We start from the raw sequence: 22,652 nt of genomic DNA, 5'->3' as shown, positions 1-22,652 counted from the left end.
TCCGAGCGGACGGCCAAGCTCCCCAGGTTCGATTGTGGAGGTGGTGTTGGCATTGTCTGCAGGCCCCTGCCTGGACCCCCTGGGCAGCTGGGAGGTGGGAAGGCGAGAGCAGGGCTGGCTGCCTGCGCCCGACAGTGGAGCCGGGAAGCCAGAAGGCTCTGGCGCCTGAGGGCCGATGCTAGCAGGCGTGGTCCTGCCCTGCCTCGGTTTCCGCCTCTGTGCCAGGGGCACTAGTGGGTTGTGGCGAGTCCACAGGTTACCACGTGTGTGCCGCACGGTGAGCACTGGAGGTGCCTCTGTGTCATCCTCCTCCTGCTGGCCCGCGTGGCCTCCTTCCGTTTCCTTCCTCTCTGAGCCTCTCCCGGGAACGTTCCTGTCTTAGCTCCCTCCCCGTGGGCGCCTCTCACTGTATGGCAGGTCGAGGGTGGGGGGGGTCGAGGCTGTCTTTGAATGTTCATCTCGTCACTGTGACGTTTCTGTCCTTTTAGCGCCATGGCCGGAACAAGTTGGGTATAAATAGCGCTTCTCTGTCTCCTTGAAGGCCACGAGCGCTGCTGTTGGCCTCCTGAATGGAAACCAGAGCTCATGCCAGAGCTTTGATCTCACCGTGACCGCCCTTGTTTTCGGTGTGAGCCAAGCCAGCCGCCCACCTGTGAGGGGAGGCTGCCCGAGAGGCCACCAGCAGGCACTTAGCTGTTCTCACAACTGTTGACATTACAGGCCAACCCCAGGCTGCCACGGCTCCTGCCCTGGCCCCACAGCCTGTCCCTTGCGGGAGTCGGAGGGAGGTAAACGCAAGTTAAAAGAGGGCACAAGACCCAGGGGCACAGCCCCCCGTGAGCATCATCCCCTCACCCAGTGCATCTGTGACGTCCAGGTGGTCCACACTTGTTCAACACCCACTGCGTCATCTGCAATGCTAGGTGTCACCTTTGTGTCACCTGTGGGTAACAGAGGGTTAGACAGACAGCAGGACCTCCTCACCCAGGACTGCCGGGCGGAAGAGCCCTTCACCTACCGTCCCCGTCTCACAGGTGAGCACCCACAGGCCAGGTACCACTGTTGGCGTGCGTGCTCGGTGCTTAGCACGTGGCCTGCGGCATCTTAAACCTCACGACTGCACTCTCAGCTCGTCCCTATTCTTACAGCTAGAAAGTGCTCCAGGGGGCCAGCTGACCGACCCCGAGTGACACAGACGTGGGTGCATGTCCAGGTGTCCGTGTCTCCGCAGCCCCGATCTCTGGACACGAGGGGGGGGCAAGCAGACATGTGGGGCCCCTCCCCGAGCTTGGCACACACCCTTCGATGGTTTGCAAGGGAAATCTGAGCGTTTCCTGTTCTTGTTTGCTTTTCTCATTTAATTTAGGGAATAGGAGGTTTAATTCAGAATCGATGAAATGTGTAATTAGATGTAATAGTCCTTTTTTACTAATGGCAACTGATTTAGTATGATTGAGGCATTTTGTTAACAAAATGGGGCACTTCCCTCCTTAGCCAATCAGCTCTGCACTGAGCAGCTCCCTCTGGGAGGAGAAGGCTCCAGCCACATGCAGGCCTGCTGGTGCCTCTTAGCTCAGCCACTGTTTCTACAGCACCTACTGTGTGCCGGGCCATGTGCCGGCCGCTGGGCAGGGGAGGACAGATCGGCTCTGTCCCTGCTTGTCAGAGACTCTCCGCCCGCTGGGGAGACCCATGCCTGCGATGCTGGGCTTTTTGATGAGCTTCATCAGAGACACTGGGAGCACAGAGGGTGGGAGGGGAGCTTAGCTGGGAAGGTGGGGCTGAGACCTGGGCTAGACCACCGGGTGCTGAGTGTTCCCGTCCCGATGAGCAAGACATGGGGGTGATGCTGGCGGTGGGAGTGGGGGAGACCCTGGTGGGGTTCGGATCCCAGAGGCTGGTGCCCTGGCACGCTGTCAGGGTGCAGGGAGCCGCTCTGGCCCCTCCCTTGGTGGTGTGAGTGCAGGCTGGTGTGTCCTGCTGGCTCGGTGACGGTGCAGTCATGCCAAGAGCTGCATAGGAATAGCTGGTCTTTGAAATAACGAGGACTGACGTGGGTACCTCGGAGAGAAGGCCAAGGCCTGGGCGTTGAGGAGCCCCTACTTCTCACCACCCCTCCCACTCAGGTTCAGGTCTCCAGGATCTTTCTGGGCTCTGCTCACCAGGCCCTGCCAGGCTCCTTGAATTCAGCACGTTGGTCAGCGCCGCCCTTCCTCACGCTCACTCCAGCTGCGAGTGGTGCCATTCCCTGCCTAGACCTCCCCTGGCTGCCAGCTGTGCCCCGTCCAGGCCTCTGGGCCCCACCGTGTCCCCATCCTGGCCTCCTCCTGGCCCTCCTGCTCGCAGTCTGCTGCCTTGCTCCCCCGGCACAGGTGGCGGGCAGTGCAGGCGCGTGGTCAGCACTGGCCTAGTTCAGGCCGGGCTCGGACACTTCCTGCCGCTCCCCTCCCTCCTCGCCTGGCATCCCGCTGACTCTACTCATGGGATCTTGGCTCCCAGGCCTCTGCCTCCCTGTCTACACCCCTCATGACACTGGCAGTTCATTTGGAGCCTCGGTCCCCCATCTGTAAACCGGGACCCACCTGCCCACACTCGGGTTGCACCGGGTGAAGTGGGAGAAGCTCCAGAGGCTTGGCACAGGGGCCCGGCTCCTCTCTTTGCAGCCTCTGCAGGACGCAAGGGGAGGGAGCTTAGTGCCCAGCCCAGGGAAAGGCCGCACAGCGCTACGGATTGTCATTGGGAAGCTTTCATGCCTCCCTGGTACGTAGCCTCTTGGAAGGAATGTTGGCTTCTGGAAATGGGTTCTAGTTTTTATTTTCTAAAGGCGTCTCCTTTAGTTCTCAACCCGAGTTCTATAAATAGGTCCTGGAGTTTTGTTGACTGAGCTGTTTGTTGAAGGTTGCATGAATGTTACTTTGCACACAGATGATACTCGGGCTATTCCGACGTATAAATCCCTGGAGAAGCCGCGCCTCGGGAACTTGTCTTCCTGCTGGCGGTTCTGGTTTGGATGGGGCCCTGGCACTGAAAACTGGTCCCGTCAGCCCCTTCCCAGTGTCCTCCGTCTGGTCTGAGCGACACCCAGGGTTGGTGGTCACAGTCCCATCCACCACATCCTGCTCCCGGCAGTGACAAGCCTGTCCGGGATGGTACCCCCCTCCGCCCCCCGCCTGCCCTGCCCCCTCAGCTCCGCCAGCCAGTTTCCCAGCTGTCCCTGAGGTTGCCCGGCAGCACTGGTTCCTGCACCCCCATAGCACCTTGAGCACCTGTGTCATAGCTCTGACCACCACCTGACAGTCCACCTCTCCGCTCTGTCTCCCCAGGAAGGCAGGTGGGGTGGGGCGCAGCGAGGCCCCTGAGCAAGGCCCTGCCTGGCGGGGTCTGAGGGGTGCATGGAGTTAGCGTCTGGAGGGTAAAGCCGTGGGGAGGGGCCAGCCAGCGTCCATGCAGGGCCGAGAGCAGAGGGCTGCCTTAGAGCCTGGCTCTTTGTCTCCTGTGACTGCAGTACAGTACTTCATCTCAGCTAACCCTCTGTGATGGGGGTGGTGACACAGGTCCCCCTAAGTGTAAAATGAGATAGTGCATGTACAGGCGCCTCCTCTGCACCGTCTGGGGTCTCCTCCCGGGTCCCTGCAGCTAGTTCCACACCTGAGGGTTTAGCAGAGGCTGCCTCAGCAGCAAGAGGCCACACAGACTCCCGCGTGACACACCACACACACTCCCGCAGGTCACGCCACACGGACTCCTGCAGGTCATGTCACAAGGACTCCCGTGTAACACGCCACACGGACTCCCTCAGGTCACGCCTCCTAACTATCCATCACCTCCCAAGGGAAGTTCAATTTACTTCCGCGGGGAGGGTCCCTCTAAATCCGACTCCTTGGTTTGTATTTAAATGTCATCGTTAAGACGTCTGGGGTGAGGTCTTCAGCTGTTTAAAGACTGAATCACACGGTGCGGCATTTAAGACCAGCGCTTTCTTTAATAGACTCTTTGAACATCTCAGCACCTTTCTTTCGTGCCAGCTCTTGACTATTACTGACACATTTGGCCATAAAATGAAACATGAAAATTGGCAGTCAGTCGTCGTATTAATTCTACTTCACTCTGACTCATCAAAGATGAACGGGATCATTAGCGGCAGGGATGGTCTGGGAGGGGCTGGGAGCGCAGGCGGGCGGATCGGAACTGCAGGCCAGGTCTGCGCTCCGCCTGCGCCTCCTTACCTCCTCGGTACCTGGGTCTCTTCCTCTGCACGTGGGGTCAGCAGTCACCATGGCAGCCACTATTTTGGGTGTCTTCATGTACCGGGCACTGTGCCAGCCACTTTGTATCCACTATCGTCTTTAATCGGCACAAATCTTACAAATGGGCTTGGTCAGCCAACAGAATGGAGGGTCTTGTAGAGAATGTGATACTAGAGCATGAACCTGTAGGGTAGAAATGGCTTAAGACAAGGGGGCAGGCGGGCGCAGGGGCTGGCAGTGGGCAGGCGGGCGCAGGGGCTGGGAGTGGGCAGGCGGGCGCAGGGGCTGGCAGTGGGCAGGCGGGCGCAGGGGCTGGGAGTGGGCAGGCGGGCGCAGGGGCTGGCAGTGGGCAGGCGGGCGCAGGGGCTGGCAGTGGGCAGGCGGGCGCAGGGGCTGGCTGTGGGCAGGCGGGCGCAGGGGGCCAGTGAGGCGTGGTGTGTGTGAGCCAGTCTGTCTGGCCGAGGATGGAGAGTGAGGATGAGGAGTGACAGGGGGCTCTGATGATGCTGCAGATCCCAGGGGCTTTGGGGTTCCCAGGTTGCAGAAGTGCCAGTCTCTGAGGTTCTCCACAGAGGCCCCTGTCTGTCCCGTCCTCTTCCAGATGTACCATTTCTGGGGCCCGAGCCTTCCGCGAGGTGGGAGTCTGTGACCGAGCATTCAGTCCTACACTGTGTGTGGAACCAGCTCTAAGCTGGAGCTACCCCGGGAGTCTGTTATGTCATCTCCTCGGAACACACCCGTCATGAATTGCGATAATGACCCATTATGTCGTCTCACACTGGCAGGTGCTGATTCTCCCACGCCAGCGAGGACCTAGTCCCCCCACCGCTGACTAATCTCTGCTGTGTCCCCTTCTCTCAGAATGGCGATTCAGGTGGACAAGTTCAACTTTGAGAGTTTCCCAGAGTCCCCTGGGGAGAAGGGACAATTTGCGAGTCCAAAGCAGCTGGAGGAGCAGAGGCAGGAGGCGCGCGGCCTGGAGATCAACAGCAAGCTGGGCATCCGGTGGCGGATCATATCCTTTCACGGCCGTGGCTCTCGATGCCCCTGCTCGGGCTTTCTGACCATAGAGGGGACCCATGAGGGGTTAGCTATTGCATTTTTTAAAAATACACTTTTATTGATTTCAGAGAAGAAGGGAGAGAGAGATAGAAACATCAATGATGAGAGAGAATCATTGATCAGCTGCCTCCTGCATGCCCCACACTGGGGATCAAGACCCGGGCATGTGCCCTGACCAGGAATCGAACCCGCGACCTCTAGGTGCATGGGATGACACTCAGCCACTGAGCCACACTGGCCGGGCAGCTATTGCATTTTAGCCACAAGTAGCTCAGAAATGCCACGGCTGGGAGAGAGGGCATTTTTCTCTGCCTCTCACCACCTGCAAGGCCCCCGACGGAAGCACCGATTCAGGGCCAGGAAAGGTCTTGGGCTGGCAGGTGCCGGCCTTGGATCCCAGACTTCTTGCCAGTGTGGATACTCGTGTTAGTGACAGGTCCTGCTGGCTCACCTTCACCTGGTACACCCCCCTGCCCTGAGGTGCTCCCTCCATCTCACCTGGCCCCATGCTCGCCTCTCCAGGTCCTCAGCCCACAAGCCCTGCAGCAACGCGCCCTGCAACTCCCCTGGCAGCTCAGTGCACTGCCTGGCACTCCCCGTCCACTGGTCCCTGACACCAGGGCACTGAGCCGAGCCGCTGGCAGCCCTGCCGTGATGAGAACGCTCCCAGAGTTCCCGGTTCAGACTGGAGACAGTCGGGGAAGAGGCTCACTAATCACCTAAGCACCTTTTCATCATCGTAACTTCTATTTGTGATGACCTGCTCATTTATTTGGGCTGAAGTGGGGCTGGGCGGAGCCCCTGCACTGGTGGTTCCTGCAGAGCGGGCGCGTGGGCGCTGACGGCGCTGTCCTGGGGGATGTTGAGGAGCGGCCCCCAGCCCAGCACCCCCTCCAGGACGCTCACTAGGAGCACCTGTGAGGGTTTTCCGCTGGGCTCACAGCCATGTGTCTTAGCTGGCGCTGAGAGCAGGGTGCTGCTTCCCCCGGGTGAGGCGAGGTGGGCTCGGGAGAGTCCGGCCCCCCGCCGGGCAGCACAGGCCCCAGTGGAAGGGCTGATGGAACCATCATTTTCTCTAAAGTACCCGACGGGGTCCTGGTGAACTTCAGTCACATAAGCGGATGGGATCTCAAATGCTCCTCAGTGGCTTCAAATGGCCCTTTGATTACAGCACATCCCCCAATATTTCACCGCTGATGGCCAAGCAGACAATGGGAGCGAAGGTGTTTGAACCTTCTGCGTTTTCCCTGCATCTCGCTATGCGTTTCAAAGATTTGGAGCGAGCATTCACGATTCCAAAGACACGTAGGTTAACTGAGACGTGTGCGTGCAAATGTTTGTGAACAAAAGGCCCTGCACAAACACTGATGAATAATTAAATGTAATTATAGTGATGGATGGCCAGTGAGATAAGATCTATCAAGTAGACTGGGCTCCTTAAAGCAGGAGGGATCTCATCTTGGTGGGTCTTTTCATCCTCAGCACCCCCACAGCGCACGGACTGGGTGTCGGTAAACACCCCGTGTGGATTCGGGCCCTGCAGGGCAGGCACATGGGGGCGCATGCACACCCGAGCAGGAGTGTAGGGAGGAGGGAGGGCTGGGGGTGCATCAGAGAGGGCGTCCCAGATAAGGTAGAGGTGAGCTCCAGAGATGGTGGGCGGTCACCAGAAAGGCCAGGCTGAAGGGGGCTCCAGGCGGGGGCACCGGCGGCAGGCACCCGAGTGGGAAGCAGCGCTGGACGCTGGGTGTCCTGGCTCACTCCCCCGAGGGTTTGTGACGGCAGGAGGTGTGACGACCTGTAGTGACTCCTGGTAACTGAACCATGCCTTTGCGGCAGGGAGTGGCGAGGCTGGGGGCCCTGTGGTTCCTGTTAGACAGACGCTGAGCTGGGAACTCTCTCTGGTTCAGTAGCACAGGGCTGTCAATCGTTACACACGGGTGTGGCTCCAAGGCTTGCAAAGCCTGGGTCGCATGACAGTGATGGCACAGTCCCCCTGGCACAGGGTCACCTTCCCTGCCCTCCGAAGGGACAGGAGCAGGTCGGGGGGACAAGGACCTATGACTTAGTTGGAGACTTAATTTCTGCGTCCCAGATCCCCAACCAGAAAGGGCTTAAGGCAGCGGTTCTCAACCTGTGGGTCGCAACTCCTTTGGGGGTCGAACGACCCTTTCACAAGGGTCGCCTAAGACCATCGGAAAACGCATATATAATTACATATTGTTTTTGTGATTAATCACTATGCTTTAATTATGTTCAATTTGTCACAATGAAATTGGGGGTCACCACAACATGAGCAACTGTATTAAAGGGTCGCGGCATTAGGAAGGTTGAGAACCACTGGCTTAAGGGGAGGCAGGCTCTTCAGCACCACGGAGAGTCCCCAAGGCCTGTCCTGGGAGCTGGAGGAGAGGTGGGCCCAGCACCTGTGGGCCCTGAGTGGGGGGGTCCCCACCTTTCCTGGCGTCCAGGTTTCCTGTGTCTGCAGGTGGGGCTCCAGGGTCAGACTGCCCTGATCCCCCCACTTCTTGCGGTGCCAGCCTCCTTAGTCTCTGCAAGGGCCTGAATTAAAAACTCTTTAAAATGGAAATGGCAGTCCCTACCTTCCACCCTCCACGTTCTCAAGTCTAACGTGAAAATAGTATTAAGCGGAGCAGATGTGTGTTAAACGCGTCCTGCACGCACGGCCTCGCGTGGCGACCCTGCAGAGACGTCCTGCTGGTAGGAATGATGGTAGGGATCATCGCCATTATCACCGTTATTGATCTCTGGCCCCAAGTGCCAGGGTCTGTGTATGTAAGGAGGAGGAGCGGCTGTAGGCGCTGGGACTGTCGCCTGGGCCGCAGCGGCGGCAGAGGAAGCAGCAGGACGAGACAGCGTGGCTGAGGCCCAGACACAACACTGCTTGGGTGGCTCCTGGGGCCAAAAAGGGGTGTGGAGGCAGGTAATTAGCTTTATTAGCTCAGCTGTAGAATTCCATGGCTCCCGTCCGAAAGCAAATTAATACAGAAGTGTGCTCCGGGCCCGGTTCCCAAGGCCCCAGAGCCATTGGCAGCTTTGCAGCGGCTCCCACTCTGACTCGCTCCTCCAGCGAATCACTGCCAAGCTCCTCAGTGGGGCCCGGCTCGCGGGCGCCACTTCCGTTCTGCAGGCCCCGCGCTCAACCCGCCTCGAAAGCCTGGTGCGATTTCTGTAGTGAGAGGGGCTAAGATGCCGAGTTGCAGAGCCTTAAACAAGGACGTGGACAGGCGACTGGGCCCCCCAGCGGTACAGGACAGGGCCGGCTGGCTGCGGGGAGCAGGGCGGGGCCGGCGCGGCCTCTCCCCTGGAAGGCTCCCTGAGGACAGCATGGCTGTTTCTCCGGAGTCCCCGCAGGCCGGTGGGAACTGAACACCCTCCCCTGTCAGTCAGCCACTGGCTGTGGGCTGCGTGGAGGCGGAGGGGGCTTTGTGGGCGCTCCTAGCAGCGGTGGAAAGAGCTGCGTGGAGCCCCGGAGCCCCTGGTCCTGCCCTGCCCATGGTGTTGCCTGTGCCTGTCCTGCCTTAGGCCAGGGCAGGGGCCGTGCAGGTCATCTCTGAGGTCACAGACGCCCAGACCCCAGCGTCCGACAGGCTTCCCGCTGGGCTGGCTCCTTGTAAGGAACAGAGGCTTTGGCTTTTTAAAGACAACAGAGCCGAGGGCGCTGTGTCCCCACAGATGCTTGTCCCCCTGCGGGGCCTCCGCCACGGTGACCCCCCGACTGAGACGGTGTCCTCACTGAGAGGTGGCCTGAGAAGGGGAGGGACACAGCCACAGATGGAGCTGGCTGATGACACGTGTCCCCGGCAGGCCTGCGAGCTGCGGTGGTGGGGCCAGTCTTAGCGCTGCGTCCCGGCCACCTCCGAGAGTGTCCCAGGCTCTGAGATGAGTCACAGTGCAGGGCCAAGTGTGCAGCGGTAATGCCAGCTCGGCACACAGCCCCGTGTGTAATGAGGTGGAGAGCATTTCACCTGGAAAGCTCTTCTTAGGGAGAGAGTTATCTTTGGGAGAAACACGAATAGATTGCTGTGGCGGAGTCGGTCCCTGTGGCATCTGAGGCCAAAGAAATGATGGCCGTGTTCCTGAGAGGAGGGGAGACGGGGGGAGGAGAGAATGAGAGTGGGGTTCGCACTCCCCACACTGCCTGTGGGTTACACTCACTCCCCATGAGCCTGAGAAGGCGTGCTGCTCTTCAGCCCATTTTACAGATGATGAAACAGACCCACCCCGCTCACCAGAGGTGGTGCCAGGATTCAGTCTCCACACCCCCTGCTCAGCTACCACGTGGCACTAAGAGGAGGGCGAGCAGAGCCCATTAGGGGCTTCATTTCTCAGGGCCCCCACACCGCCCCGGTTCTCAGCCTCAGCCCTGTCCCAGTCTACCTGCCGATACTCGCTCCCTGACGGCTCACACCAGAGAGCCCATCTGTCACACTCGTGTAATTACACCGCGAGGCAGAGCTCACACAGGAAGCCAGCGGGGATGCACACGTGTCGGAAACGCACCTGGTGGTGTTTATTGAGGAAGACGTCCCATTTCTGCGTCCCCAGCGAGGACCGCCCTGGGCTTCCTCACCGGCTGTGGCTTCCTTCGCCGGGTCTGCGGTCAGAGGAGGGGCCTGTGTCCCGCACGCTCAGGGCTCTCGGGTGGTTGGAGGAGGGCATGTCTGCATATCTGCAGGCGGTTTCCTGTCTGGGAGTCTGTCCAGAGACTTCTAGTGCTACCCCTCCCGTCCCGGGGCCCAGCGGGAGCCGCGTTTTCCTTGACCGAGGCTTACCCCTCGCTGAAGCGCACGGGCGAGGCCAGCGTGGAGGGCGTCCTGAACCAGCTGGCCCTGGAGCACCTGCAGCTGGCCCCCCTGCAGTGGGGTGAGTACACCCTGCCCGCGCCTCGCCCTCGCCCGCTGCGGGGCTACCCTCAGCTGAGGTCACCATGGGAACCTAGGGGCGTGGGGGGACTCACCATGCTGCCAGGCTGGTGTCTGTGTCTCACCTGAGTGTCCTCGCAGCCAGACCTGTGACCAAACCCCAGGTGTGAGGTGCGCTCAGTGCCTCTCGGTTCCAGGTGCTGCGGAGTCCCCGCCCTCCTCGCGGCACCTGTCCGATGGGCGTGTCTGCTATGGTGGGGGTGGACTCTAAGCGACCGGGGAGGTGGGGGAGCAGGAGTGTCACCTCCTTCCCTCCGTCCCCTCCCGAGGAGCTGGCAGCTTTCCTCGGGGTCAGCGGGGAAGAGCGTGTGTCTGGTGAACACCTAGACTCCCCTGGAGCTCAGCCACTGGGGGCCGGCCTGGGACCGTGCGCCGGGCCCTGGGTCTGGTGCCCTGGACGGCGGCCGTCTGTGCCTCTAATAGCAGCCATAGCCCTCGGCTGAGCAGAGCATCTCATAAGAGGCTTTCCCAGCTGATCCTGCGATCTGCTCAGGGACGAACAGGAGCCCGGCATCTCGGGGCACAGAGGGCGCAGCAGCCGTGAGGCTCCGTCCTGGCTCTGCTGCATCGGCAGTTGTGGCATCCGGGGCCGGCGGCCCAGCCTTCTGAGCCTGTTTCTCCTCTCTAGGCCGGGGATGCTGAGGGCACCAGGTCCTCATGGAGGAGGAAGATGTGCCCCGATCCTCCCAGAGGTGGAGGTGGGCCTGGGTGGCGGGGCCGCTGGAATCATTGTGGAGTGGGGCAAGCAGAGCTGCTGGAGGGGGTCTGGGACTGTGAGTGCCTCCGGAGGCAAGGCAGACGGGACAGGACTGCGGTGGCCGGGCTGTGGGGTGCAGGACAGCCCCACGCCATGACGGGAGCTCCCTAGACGCTCCTGCCTCTGTCCTGCACCCGGAAGGCTGCCCCTCCAGGTGGGAGGACCGCAGAGCCAGCATGCTCTCCGATGGTGGTTCTGAGGCCTGTTTCCAGTTGTTTCCATAGATACCAGGTACTGGAGACTAATGGGCTAAGCGATTTTTACTCTGCTTTTTACTCTGCTTTGAAAGCCCCGCCGCTGGGCCTCCCACTGCCTTCTGCAGCTGGTAACACTGCTCCTCAGCTTCTCAGATGCATCAGGGATTGGTCTGCACTCTTTTTCATTGACATCCATCCTGTGAATACAGATCAGGGGTTACCTGCATTTTGCAGAGGATATTTTCAGTACATGTTCCCCAAATAGCCCCTGGGCAGCTGGCACCCGTGAGCTGGGTCCCGAGCTGTGTGTGTGGGTGGCACTCCTCGGCATGAGGGAATGCCCGCTTAGGAGGCAGTGACCACGGATGCCTTGTGTGGTGGCACCCCACTGCCCTACTTCAGGGAGAATGGCACACCTACACTTTTGGGGAGCAAGACACGGCGACCAAATTCTCCACGCAGCCTGTGCAACGCATACAAGTCTGTGAGGTCGTCGCTGTTATTCTCTTTTCTTACGAATTAGGAAACAGACTCGGGGGTTTATGTTGCTTGAGGTTACATGGAGCTGGTAGATTCTCTGATTGATGGGTTTATCCATTCATTCAGCAAAGAGCTATCTATCGACCATCCATTCTGCACCAGGTGCCATGCTAAGTGCTGGGAACCAAATATAAGTCACACTTGATCCTTGATTTTGGACACTTCCAGTCTGATGTGGGTGGGGGACCCGGGTCGGTCACCGGCCACCCCCCACAGCCTGGCGTGCACGTAGGGAGCTCGTGCGGGTGTCCCGGAAGCGGAGGTGAGAATCGACTTGGAGCCCGCCGCCCGCAGCGCCTTGTGAGGAAGCAGCTGAGCGCGAGGGCAGGCACGTGCTCTAACCCACGTGGGAGCAGGCAGTTTCTCTCTTCTGCACCTTCGGTTGTTTCCAGTCTTTCCATCGTAAACATTGTTGCAGCAAGTGTCCTGTCCACAGCCAGTCCTTACAAAAATGAGTCAAGTGGGAAGATAATTACTTTAAATTTAGCAATCTCTTTAAAAAAATCTTCTGGTTTTTTAAAAAATATATATATTTTTATTAATTTCAGAGAGAAAGGGAGAGAGAGAGAAACATCAATGATGAGAGAGAATCATTGATCGGCTGCCTCCTGCTTGCCCCTTACTGGGGACCGAGCCTGCAACCTGGGCATGTGCCCTGACTGGGAATCGAATCGTGACTTCCTGGTTCATGGTTCGATGCTCAACCACTGAGCCACACTGGCTGGGCAAAATCTGTTTTTGTACCATATTTGCTTTCCCTCATCTAGAAATATATTTTTAACATTCTCCCATATTTTCTCCTCGCACTCTCCTGGCTGAGTTGTTTTAGCATTTGATCTTTTATTCGTCTGGATGTATTAAGGTCTGAGGAGTTAGGCACGGATCCACCTTTTTTTTTCCTCCCAGAAATAACCGTGTTATTGTGCAGAGACTGCAGAAAAGTTGCAAGTGCAGTAGTGAGATTGCTTTCTGAACCGGTTTAGAGGAAGCAGCTGGCCTGATGCACCTTCGTCCCCAATTTCTCCTGTGTCTTCGCCACCATTGAGGACAGTGTCCTACATAACCACACACAGCTGTCAGGCCAGGGAGTCGCACCAGTGCCAGCAGCTAACCTTTGGACCCACCCAAGTGGCACCAGTTGTCCCAACCGTGTCTTTTACACCTAAAAACCCTCGGCCTCATGCAGAATCACTTGTCGCATTCAGTTACGTGTCTGCCCTCCTGGGTCTGAACACTCCTCTGCCCTTGATTTCCGTCCCTTTAGACAGAACCCACCAGCTACTGCACACCCACCACTAACTCCAGCCGACACCACAGGAGCGTCCCGGTCCTCGCTGTGCTCCCGTCCGGCTGAGACGGCGTTCATGGCCTGCAGGGCAGGCACTGATGTGTCAGTCCCCCCAGGTGCCAACCACTCTCCCCACCGGCCCTCCCCCCCTCCAGGATCTCAGCCCCTCTCCAAGGTGCTGGCATCCCGCACTGATGGCTCTACTGGGCAGGTGCCCCCACACCCTCCCTGCCCACCCTGTCACCCCCGCAGTGGCCTCAGAACTGAATTGCCCAGAAAGCAAAGGGGCCTCCGGGCTGCCACACCTACCCCTGCTGGCCTCTCGCCCCTCCACCGTGCTCCCCGTCTCTGCCCGGGCTCTTCCCACACACGTGCCGCCCATGTTCTCTGGGGCCTGGGCCCCGGCCAGGCTCGTCTCTGTCCCTTGCAGCTTGCTGGCTGTGTGGGGCAGCGCTGGCATCGCTCCCGCTCTGGGTGTGCAGGGGCACAGGCTGCAGGCAGGACTGTCCCTGCCTGGTGCAGCATCGCTCGCTGGGGGTCACCCTTTCGGGTGCAGAACCTGTGGCCGTGGCTCGAAGGAAGCACTCACGTCCCTGCCTCCTGAAGCCGCGGCAGGCTGTCACCCACACGCCCCTTCTATTTGTGGAGCCTGAGCTTCATGCAGACATTCCGGGCGCTCATAAGAGCAGCAAGCCGCGCTGACGAAGTGTCTCTGTGGGTCATTAGGACAGTGAGCAGCACTGATGGCTGCTTCTAAACATGGAAACGAGGTGGGCGGGAGCTGGCAGAGGAGCGGGGGAGCTGCGTGTGCCGTGAGCCGGCCTCCAGAAAGCCATGGGGTCGCACAGCCACGTGGGGGCATCCGGGCTCAGGTCAGTGCCACCTCCTGAGCATTGCCAGGGCCAGGCACTGGTGGATGAAGGGACCTGAGGTGCCTCTGCTCCCGCCTGGGATCAGCTCCAGGCCCCTGGGCTTGGTGTGGGCGTCTCAGACGGCGACGAGGTGGGGATGCTCAAGTGCCTGTCAGGTGGACCGCTGACCAGGGGAATTCCTGGAGGCAGCCACGTGTGAGGCTGAGAGCAGGGGCGGGATTTCAACGTGCAGAGCAGGGCAAGGCTTCCAGATGGAGACGGTGGGACGAGCCGACGGGGGGGCGGGGGGGGCGGGTGGCGCCCACGTGAGTGTGTGGGGCGGAGTGTGGAGGCGGTGCTGGTGCGCACAGTGTGCCCGACCTTGACAGACCGGGTCTCCGCCTCGCTCGCTGGCTCTCGTTGGGGCAAAACCACTGTTGCTTCTCAAATGTTCATCGCACTCTCCTGAGTTCAGGCACCTGCGGGTGCAGACAGGAAGGAGAGCTGACCCCTGGAAGTGGGGTCCAGTGGGGTCCACGCATCCCCCACCCATGGAGTTGCCACGTCTATAAACGCCTGACAGCAGCGGCAGAGAAAACCAACCAACTGCAAAGCACCGGCCAACCTCGGGGGAGGCGGGGCTTTCCCTCGGCGCTCACGGCAGGTGCGAGGTTGGGTCACAAGAATGACCTGCAGGCTGCACACAGGGTCTGACCCCTGCTGCCTGGTCCTTATTTGGGTCAGGAGTGGAGTGGAAGCTGCGTGTTTGAGGACCTGGTTGGACCTCCACGTGGGCCTGAGTGTTGGTGATGCAGTCATTCTGGGAAGTGGTTGGATCTGAGGCCCAGGAAGTGGAGGGACCTGGCGAGATGCTGGAACTGGGAGCCAGCCCCCCGCCCCGAGCAGGAGTCTGATCCCCGCTACGGGAGCACACTGAGCTGCTCGCCCCACGGTGGCTCCATGCCCCACACTCAGAATCCTCCACCTGTTTCTTTCACTGATTGGTTTGCCTTTGGAGCTGGCCTGGCTCCAAAGGTAGCCAGGTGGGCCTGACAGTCTCACGGCATGTTTGTGGAGGAGGCAGAGCCCCGCCTCTCGGAGACCCGGACAGATAACCTATATATATAAAAGGCTAAGTGACCAACCGTTGGTCCAAATGAACAACCGACCGTTACATATGACGAGCACTGGCGATTTAAAAATAAACGTTAACTCCCACATGTGCGGTACATATAAAGCTCTCGCTGGTGCCAATCACACGTAATTACTGCACAAATCTTGCCTCTAATTAATTTCCTTTCAATGTGCATGAATTTGTGCACTGAGCCACTAGTGGTGTAATTGATGTGCTTGCCTTGGAACACTGTGCAGCGCGTGCATGGATGATTGATGGCCTAATGGGAGGAACCAGTGCTCATCTGGGGCTGGGCTGCTGCAAGGGTGGGCAGAGGCCAGTGGGCCCACCCCCCCCCCCCCCCGCCCCCCCAGGGCCGCCCTTTTGATTCTGACTCAGAGACAGTGTGGTGGCTTCAGTCCTTGATGTTCCAGAGTTGGTGGGGGCGGGGGAGGGGGGCAGGCAGGGAGTGGAGAACATGCTCAGGGCTGGAGCAGCTCAGCCTGCAGATCGGAGCTCAGTGAGCCCGGAGAGCCCTGCGCGGGCTGGGCAGCTGGTAGGAGGGGTGACTTTCTACTCCAACGCGCAGGATCACGCACGAGCTGAAGCGTGCATTGCCCTGCTTGCATTGTTTTATTCAGATGACCCTGTAGCAGGACCGTTTGCCCTGAGAATAAGACAGCACAAAATGAAATGATCAACAAGCCCCCGAATAATGCTCACATTGGCATATTTATTAGGTAATTATATGCACTTGTGATATGCATATGTGTATACGTAATAATTATCTATGATTACAATAATTATATGTGATGCATGTAATATAAACATATTAAACATTTACATAGTCATTTACAAAGAGAAATAACAAAACCAAAACGGAGCCCTTTGCTTTATCTTTAAAGTCACCTCCATCGCCCTCAGCTCTGCCATTGGGCACCTGTCCCTGAGGGATTCCCGCCCCAGGCTCTGCCCTGGGTCCCCAGAGCGAGCCCATCAAGCCGAGTTCTGCCCCTGCTCCTGACCCAGGCTGGACCCCTGATCCCAGTGCAGACCCGGAAGGAGGCAGTTGCAGCCTCATGGGCAACCCGCCTCCCGAAGCCCAGAGCTGAACCGCCCCTCGGGCGCCGGGCTGGGGCTGCTCACCTGCTCCCTTGCTCGCCTGTCGTCCGAGAGCTCTGCTCTGCATGTAGAGCCTCGGGCGACCTGGGTCTGTGCCTGTCCCCGTCTCTCTGTGAGGCAGACAGATGGCATCACTAAGAGACCGCAGGACGCCCTGGCTCAGGGGCACCTGCTCTTCCCGGAGTGAGTGAGGTTGGGAGGCGCCTCCCAGTGACTGCGCTCTGATCTCGCCACCTCCCGCTCTTGATCCCATGAGGACTGGCTGCACACTCGGTTCTTGCCACTGGGATGGTATCGACGGGGGCCCAGCATGGGGAACCCTGGCCGGCCAGGCTGAGACCAGCGGGCTGGGGGTCAGGGGCCTTCCCCAGATTGCAAGTGGCGCACCCCCGTGCTCATGGGGCAGGAGCGTGTACCGCCAGATCCACGAGGAGCCCAGACTCAGAACCATCTGGGTGGGAGGGGGGGGTGGGAGAGCACGTTCCTGGGCTGGGAAGAGGGCACTCAGATGTGGGCGTGGCCAGGACCTGAGGAAGGCAGTTTGTCCACCTCCCAGGAACCCTCGGTGCTCAGCTCCCTCTCCAGAGTCCCCTGTGTTTCTGAAGGTTGTCCCCCCTCTTGTCCAGTTGAGGATGGTGCGCTCTGCTCTGTAACCGAGAATGATCCTAACGTCATAATGCCTGGAAGGGCAGGTTTGCTGTCCTTCGTGAATGCAAACCTGGTCTCCGCACTCTGCTCTGGTGGGCAGGACTGAGAGCGAGGGTCATTATGGGCTCACAGTGGCTCATATGTTTGTGTTGGGACCCGGCCGCCTTGCAACAGAAGGGCCCCAGGGCCCCCAGTCAGCCAGCAGCACCCGCAGCTCCGGGCCCTCAGGCATTCCTGGGAGCCACGTGGGTTGTCACGTCAGGTTGTCACGTCAGTCACTAAGAATCCACGTGCCCGGTGCCCGGTGCCATGACTACCACGTCTCCTCAGCGATAATCAGCGTTCGTGCGATCGGTCACTCAGCAAATATTTATCTGGTGCTGTTTGCCAAGCCCTGGACGGCAGCGTGGCCTGCCCCCGGCCCCAGTCCTCCAGGAAGGGCGGCCGAGCCCATCTCCAGCCTTCTAGGCGCCTTGGTGTGTGTGTCTCTCTTTGGGCTCAGGCGGCCCAGAACAGCCAAAAGTTGTATTTATCTTGTTTTTGACGAGAATGGCAACCCAGCTGAGTCGCGGGCCTGTGGCTGCAATGCCTAGACCGGCAGCGCAGACGGAGCAGCCTGGGCGCAGACGGCCTGGGGGCTGGTCCTGGCGTGCTCCGTCCTCGCCAAGTGCCCTGTGAGCAGGGACAGTGTGGGGAGGGTTACAGCAGACCTGTCCATGCCCGCCCTGGTGAAAATCCCGTTTATCCAAACAGCAAATACAGCTTGTCCAAGCCGCTGGCGAGATGAGGCCGGTCCCCGCCGGGGACTCGGGTGGGCTCCATTGTTCAACATCAGACATCGCTGCCTGTACTTCCTGCCACTCGCTGCGGGCTTTCTAGGGAAACTTGCTTTTTAAAGTCTCCAGTGCCCCCTCTCACATCTCAGCAAACCAGCCAGGCTTGGAGTCTCTTCATTTCACTCCGACAGCGCTTATCAATCTTCCCCTTAATTAAAGAAAGCAGACTTGGCACCAGCGTCTCTTATCGGCTGCCAGCTGGGCGCCATCGGCTCACAGCGGCACCGTGGCCTTTCCCGCGCTGTCCACTGAGCTCCCCGGGGTTATTAGTCAGGGTGTTCCGTGGATGTAAGATAGATAAATGACTGGATGGGAGGGCGAGGGCGAGGGCGGGAGGGGGAGAGGGATGGGGAGGGAGGGAGGGAGCAGTACCACTGGCTGCAGGGGAGCAATGGCGATAAGATCACAGAGCCATGGAGCGGAGGAGCTGGGAGGGACCTTCAGGTTGCTTCAGCTCAGTAGCTTTCAAAATTCATTACTCAAATGCAGTCCTCCATTTAAAGCAACTGAAAAGCAGCTCTGCTTCACCTGTAGGGTATGGAGGCCAGAGGAGCTGGTAAGGAGGTGAAGACCAGTGCTCTAGGCTGAGGCTCAAAGTGGGGAGAGAAGGCCAGGGCTGGGCTGGGAGGCACCAGGAGAGAGGTCTGAGCTGGGATGGGGAGGCACCAGCACTCCTTGCCCACCAGGAGTGCTGAGGAAACCAAGATGGCCCCTGCTGTTAGCAGAATCTTGAAAGCGGAGGAGAAGTCAGTTAGGGGAAGGGAGCTTTAAGCTTCAAGAGGGCCTCTGCTCCGGCGTCACAGACTGAAAGCAGGTGTTTTGTCAGGTGGAGTTCTTGCCTGGAGGTTCTGGGGAAAATCTGCTTTCGGCTCATTCTTGTGGGAGGGACTGAGGTCCCATTTCCACGCGCCTCCTCTAGGAGGGCGGGCAGGGCGGGTGGTGTGCGCTGCTCGCGTCTCCCCGAGGCTGGCGCCTGCAGGTCAATACCCAGGTCTGTGAACGTGTGGGGGAGGGCGACCCCGGAAACACTGGGCATTGGAGCTCAGTCCACCTCAGTGTCTTGGAGCTGCAGCTGCTCTCAGAAGCTCTTGGCTTTCGAGGCCCCAACGAGCTGCTCCCCAGCATCCTCTACGAGCATGTGTCCCCAGCCCTGTCCCCAGAACACCTGGCTGAACACAAACCAGGACACCCCATTTCCTGGGGAGGAAATGACCTTTTCCTGAGAAGCTACTGTGGAAATCAAATTGCCATTTTTATTGGGAATGTTAATTGATCCCACAGGGATGGGGGCAGAGGTTCAGATCTGGGAAGTCTGAGGCCCAGCTGCTGCCCAGTCCTGCAGCTCCGCCGGGTGGCCCCTCGTGCACCCAGCCAGCACCCCAGGGCCCCTCTGCAGCACGGCCCTGAGTGACAGCACATCCACCTCACCCTGTCCCCTTACGCCTGCACCTCCAGCATTTCTCAGCGCTGGGTCAGTCCCCACCCTGCACAGTCCTGCCGCCATGGGCAGCACCTCACCCCGTCCCAGCTGCCCTCGGCCGCCTGTGCCCACTCAGTCACTGTGTTGCTGGCACAACAGGAGCAGACTCCCGTATTCAGATCCAGGACCGCCTTCCCACAGTGCGAGGGGCGCTCCTCCCGGTGTGGGGGCCCTGGAGTGGGCAGGGATGTGAGCTGTCGGGGCGTCGTCTCCTGTCCTCAGAAGGGCCATGGCATGACATGTCCTTGGCGATGGCTCTCAGCCATGGAGACGGCCTTGCTTAGAGCCTCCGTGGGGACAAGGATCGGGCTCAGAGTCAGGCTGGTTCCCTTCCAGGCGAGGAGAAACGAAAGCACACGGCCCGCAGGAGCCTGCGCACAGATGCGCACAGATGCGCACAGCGGCGCCAGCCCTGGGAGCCGCGCGTGGAGCTGAGCGGCCCTGAACGCAGCAGCAGGTAAACAGAACGCGGTCTGTGCATGAACCTGGGCGTGGATCTCAGCACAAGCAGGAGTGAAGAGCTGACACGCCGAGGGCGGGTGAGCGGGCGGGCGCACGCTTACGTGTCCTGCTAAGTGAAAGGAGCGGGGCCCAGAGAGTTACCTCCTGTGGCTGTTGTGTGAAAACCCCCAGAGGAGGGAATCTGAGACCAGAAGTAGACTAGTGGTTGTGTGTGTGTGGGGGGGGGTGGGGGTGGGGGGGGCGGTGGCGGGGAGGTGACTGCCTTTGGGGACGGGTTTCTTGGTTGTTGTTCCTCCCCCTCCCCACGCCGTCACTATCCCCTCCATGTCTCCTCCACTCCCCCCTCACCCCACTGCTGTCCATGGACAGGGTTCTGTGGGGGATGGAGAGGTTCTGGAATTAAATAGTGGCGATGGCTGCACACTGGGAAGTCACTGACAACCAATGAGTTGCGCACCTTAAGTGCATGTATCGTGTGGCATGTGAAGTATATCTCAGGAAACATGTTAACAAATAATCATGAAATATAAAGTCAGGCGAGACCCACCCCTACCTCCACCGTCCTCGGGCTCTGGCCGTAGGTGAGCTTAAACTCCCTTAGCCGTGCCATCCTCTCGGGTGAAAGGAGACTCTGCGCCCACCTGCCCGGACATCTGCCGCACGGGGCCTGCCCCTATACCCCTGCTGGTGGTGGGGATTCCCACACAGGGGCCCGGCCAGGGGAGGGGTCCCCCTCCGAGAGTGTGACCAGCCTGTGCACTTGCAACCAGAGTTCCCTGGCCTCAGGCAGAGAGGGACTGGTGCAGAACCCGATGGGTGCATGCCACCCAGCTTTGCTCAGCCACCTTGGTCTCTGTACATTAGTCCCCCCGGCACTGTCACCTGCAGCACCTGTCGCCTAGTGTGAAGTGTCAGGCCCTGTGCTGTGCACCAGGTCTCGTCGTAGATGTTCATGGATGTTAAGGAGACGTTTGTGGGGCACCTGGCGGGCACAGTGACTGCTGTTTTAGAAGGGACTCAGGATGCCAGTTCTGTCTCTCCCCACCCCTGTTACGAGACACACCTGTGGCCAAGGGCGGGGCGGTGGGCGTGGGCTGTGGCCTCAGCAACGCTGGTTCCTTTCCACGTTGGCTGAGCTTTCTGATTCCATGTCACCTGCTCAGAGTCCAGCCCGCCCATGGAGACCCGTGGCTTTGAGGCCCCCAGAGCCTCCTGGGGAAGCCCAGTCCTTCAGAGAGGGGGGCTCATCTCGCAGCAGGACATGGCCTCTGCACGACCTTCCGTGGGGGGCCCTCCTCCTGCCTTCCAAGGACGGGGGTGGGGGGGCGAGGGGGCTGCTTCTCAGCTGTGTCCCGAGGAGACTGAGTGGGTCACCCCCAGGACGGCTGAGCCCCAGCATCTGAGTGACCACCAGGACCCCCCCAGTGCAGAGCTGGCTCTGAGCACCCCGATGCCCAGGGCTCTGCTCGTGGGCTGCGTGACAGGGAGCGTCCAGGGCCGGCCCCTCCCTGAGCCCATCTCCCACTTGTGCCGAGGGCGTCGGGTTGAAGCCCGGCCGCCTGCCGCCTCCCGTGTTGGGTTGGCTTAGTCACTGGTCACCACGGGCTAATGACCTTGCACCATCCGCACATGGGGGCCCGCTCCCTCCCGTGCCATTTGGAGGATCGATCTCGGGGTGGTAATTGGCTCGCGCTTGGCTGGTCTCAGTTCTAAAGGTCTGCCTCCCACCTGGTGTCGCGCTGGGCCCAGCGGTCTGATGATCCCGCTCACTCCCAGCACTTTAATTGTGAGCTGCGGGTTCAGGGTAGCGCGGATTATTCTGAGATAATTGAAAAGGATGCTTTCAGATGCTAACTGATGGCTGTAAGTACTCATCCAAGTGTCCACTTACTGATGACTTCACCTCCTCGCCCCACCCGCCTGCGGCTGTGATTACAGACCCTCCCAGCCGCCTTGCCTGGAAATGAAGCTGATGAAGCCGAGGGCGGCCCAGGGGAAGCTGTTGGGATCATGGACAGGGGCAGCTCGTCCTGGGGGGCCCAGCGTCCCATGGCCGCTCCTCCATCTTCCAGGCGGAGTTTGAGATCGCTGTGTCTTGCGGAGGGGCCCTCAGAGGGGTCCGGGGAAGGGAAGGAGGCCCAGTCCGGCCCACACCCGGCGTCCAGAGGCCCTGGGCCAGGCGGTGCTCTCAGGGCCACGCAGTGGAGCAAGAGGTGCCATCGAGGGCTCGACACGAGCCACAGAGCCTGCGTCCCGGAGGCGGAGTCACGTGTTCTCACTGTTCCTGCCGCCTCCTGGCAGATGTGCTGGGAGACAGGCCAGTCCTCGGGTTGGAGCCCCTCAGGCAGGACAGGCCCTGCCCTCCACCTGCTGCCTCTCCGCATCCCGGCCCTGCAGGAGCCCCCAGCACCCTGCACGGGGGCAGAGACCAGGGCTCCCGAGCGCTGGCTCCGGTCTGTGCGCCCGCCCTGCTCCCCGCTGGAGGGCAGAGCAGCCCTGCTGGTGTCACTGGTCCTCAGGTCACCACTGGTGGCACCGAGGCGGCGAGGCAGGCTCTGAATTTGATTAGTGGAGCGGGGCTCTTGGGCGTCAGCCAGCAGAGCCCTTGGGTTCCTGGCTCAAACAGGACTAAACTTCTCTGGGGAAAATGGGCTGTGCTGGGGCCTAATCACAGGCATGACAGCCGCTAATTAGTAAGAGATTCAGTCCCCGGTGTCCTTGCCGTGTGTCCCGATGCAGCGATTGCCCAGCGCGCTGTCCACAGATGCCCTGTAAACACCTGCTGTCGCCGCTGGGCAGCAACACGCCCCGTGTTCCCGGGGGGCCAGGCCTCAAGCAGCCATTACCGAGGGGACTGGTCCCATCCAAGGCCCTGCCTCCTGCAGGGAGGCGGCCCGGGAGAGGGTGGAGCGGCCAGCTGAGCCCCTGACCACATTGCCGACGTCAGGTGCTCCCCTGGGGGCTGTTGGTGACATGGGTGTGCTGGCCGTGAGCTCACCAGCGAGGCCACCTCTGTGTGCTCTCAGCTTTGTCCCTCTCCCCTGTCCACCTGCCTCCCTGGGGGGTCGGGTCAAAGGTGTGCGTACCTTCCATCCCAGCCCA

General features: G+C 60.0%; 1 protein-coding gene across 3 annotated transcripts in view; it reads left to right on the top strand.

The window, feature by feature from the left end:
• The window catches only part of TRAPPC9 (trafficking protein particle complex subunit 9), a 162,836-nt gene that overhangs the window by 117,750 nt on the left and 22,434 nt on the right, over positions 1-22,652 (top strand). For all 3 annotated transcript variants that reach the window (XM_070392421.1, XM_070392420.1, XM_070392422.1), the window contains 2 exons: positions 5,109-5,262; positions 10,106-10,196. In XM_070392421.1, coding sequence (XP_070248522.1) covers positions 5,109-5,262; positions 10,106-10,196 — 245 coding nt within the window. The remainder of the gene's footprint in view (positions 1-5,108; positions 5,263-10,105; positions 10,197-22,652) is intronic.

This window comes from Myotis yumanensis, unplaced genomic scaffold (assembly GCF_028538775.1).
Source record: "Myotis yumanensis isolate MYYU_CA2020_CCGP unplaced genomic scaffold, mMyoYum1.0.hap1 SCAF_15, whole genome shotgun sequence".
Lineage (NCBI taxonomy): Eukaryota > Metazoa > Chordata > Mammalia > Chiroptera > Vespertilionidae > Myotis > Myotis yumanensis.
The sequence above is the reverse complement of the archived record's forward strand: the minus strand, read 5'-3'. Positions and strand labels throughout refer to the sequence as shown.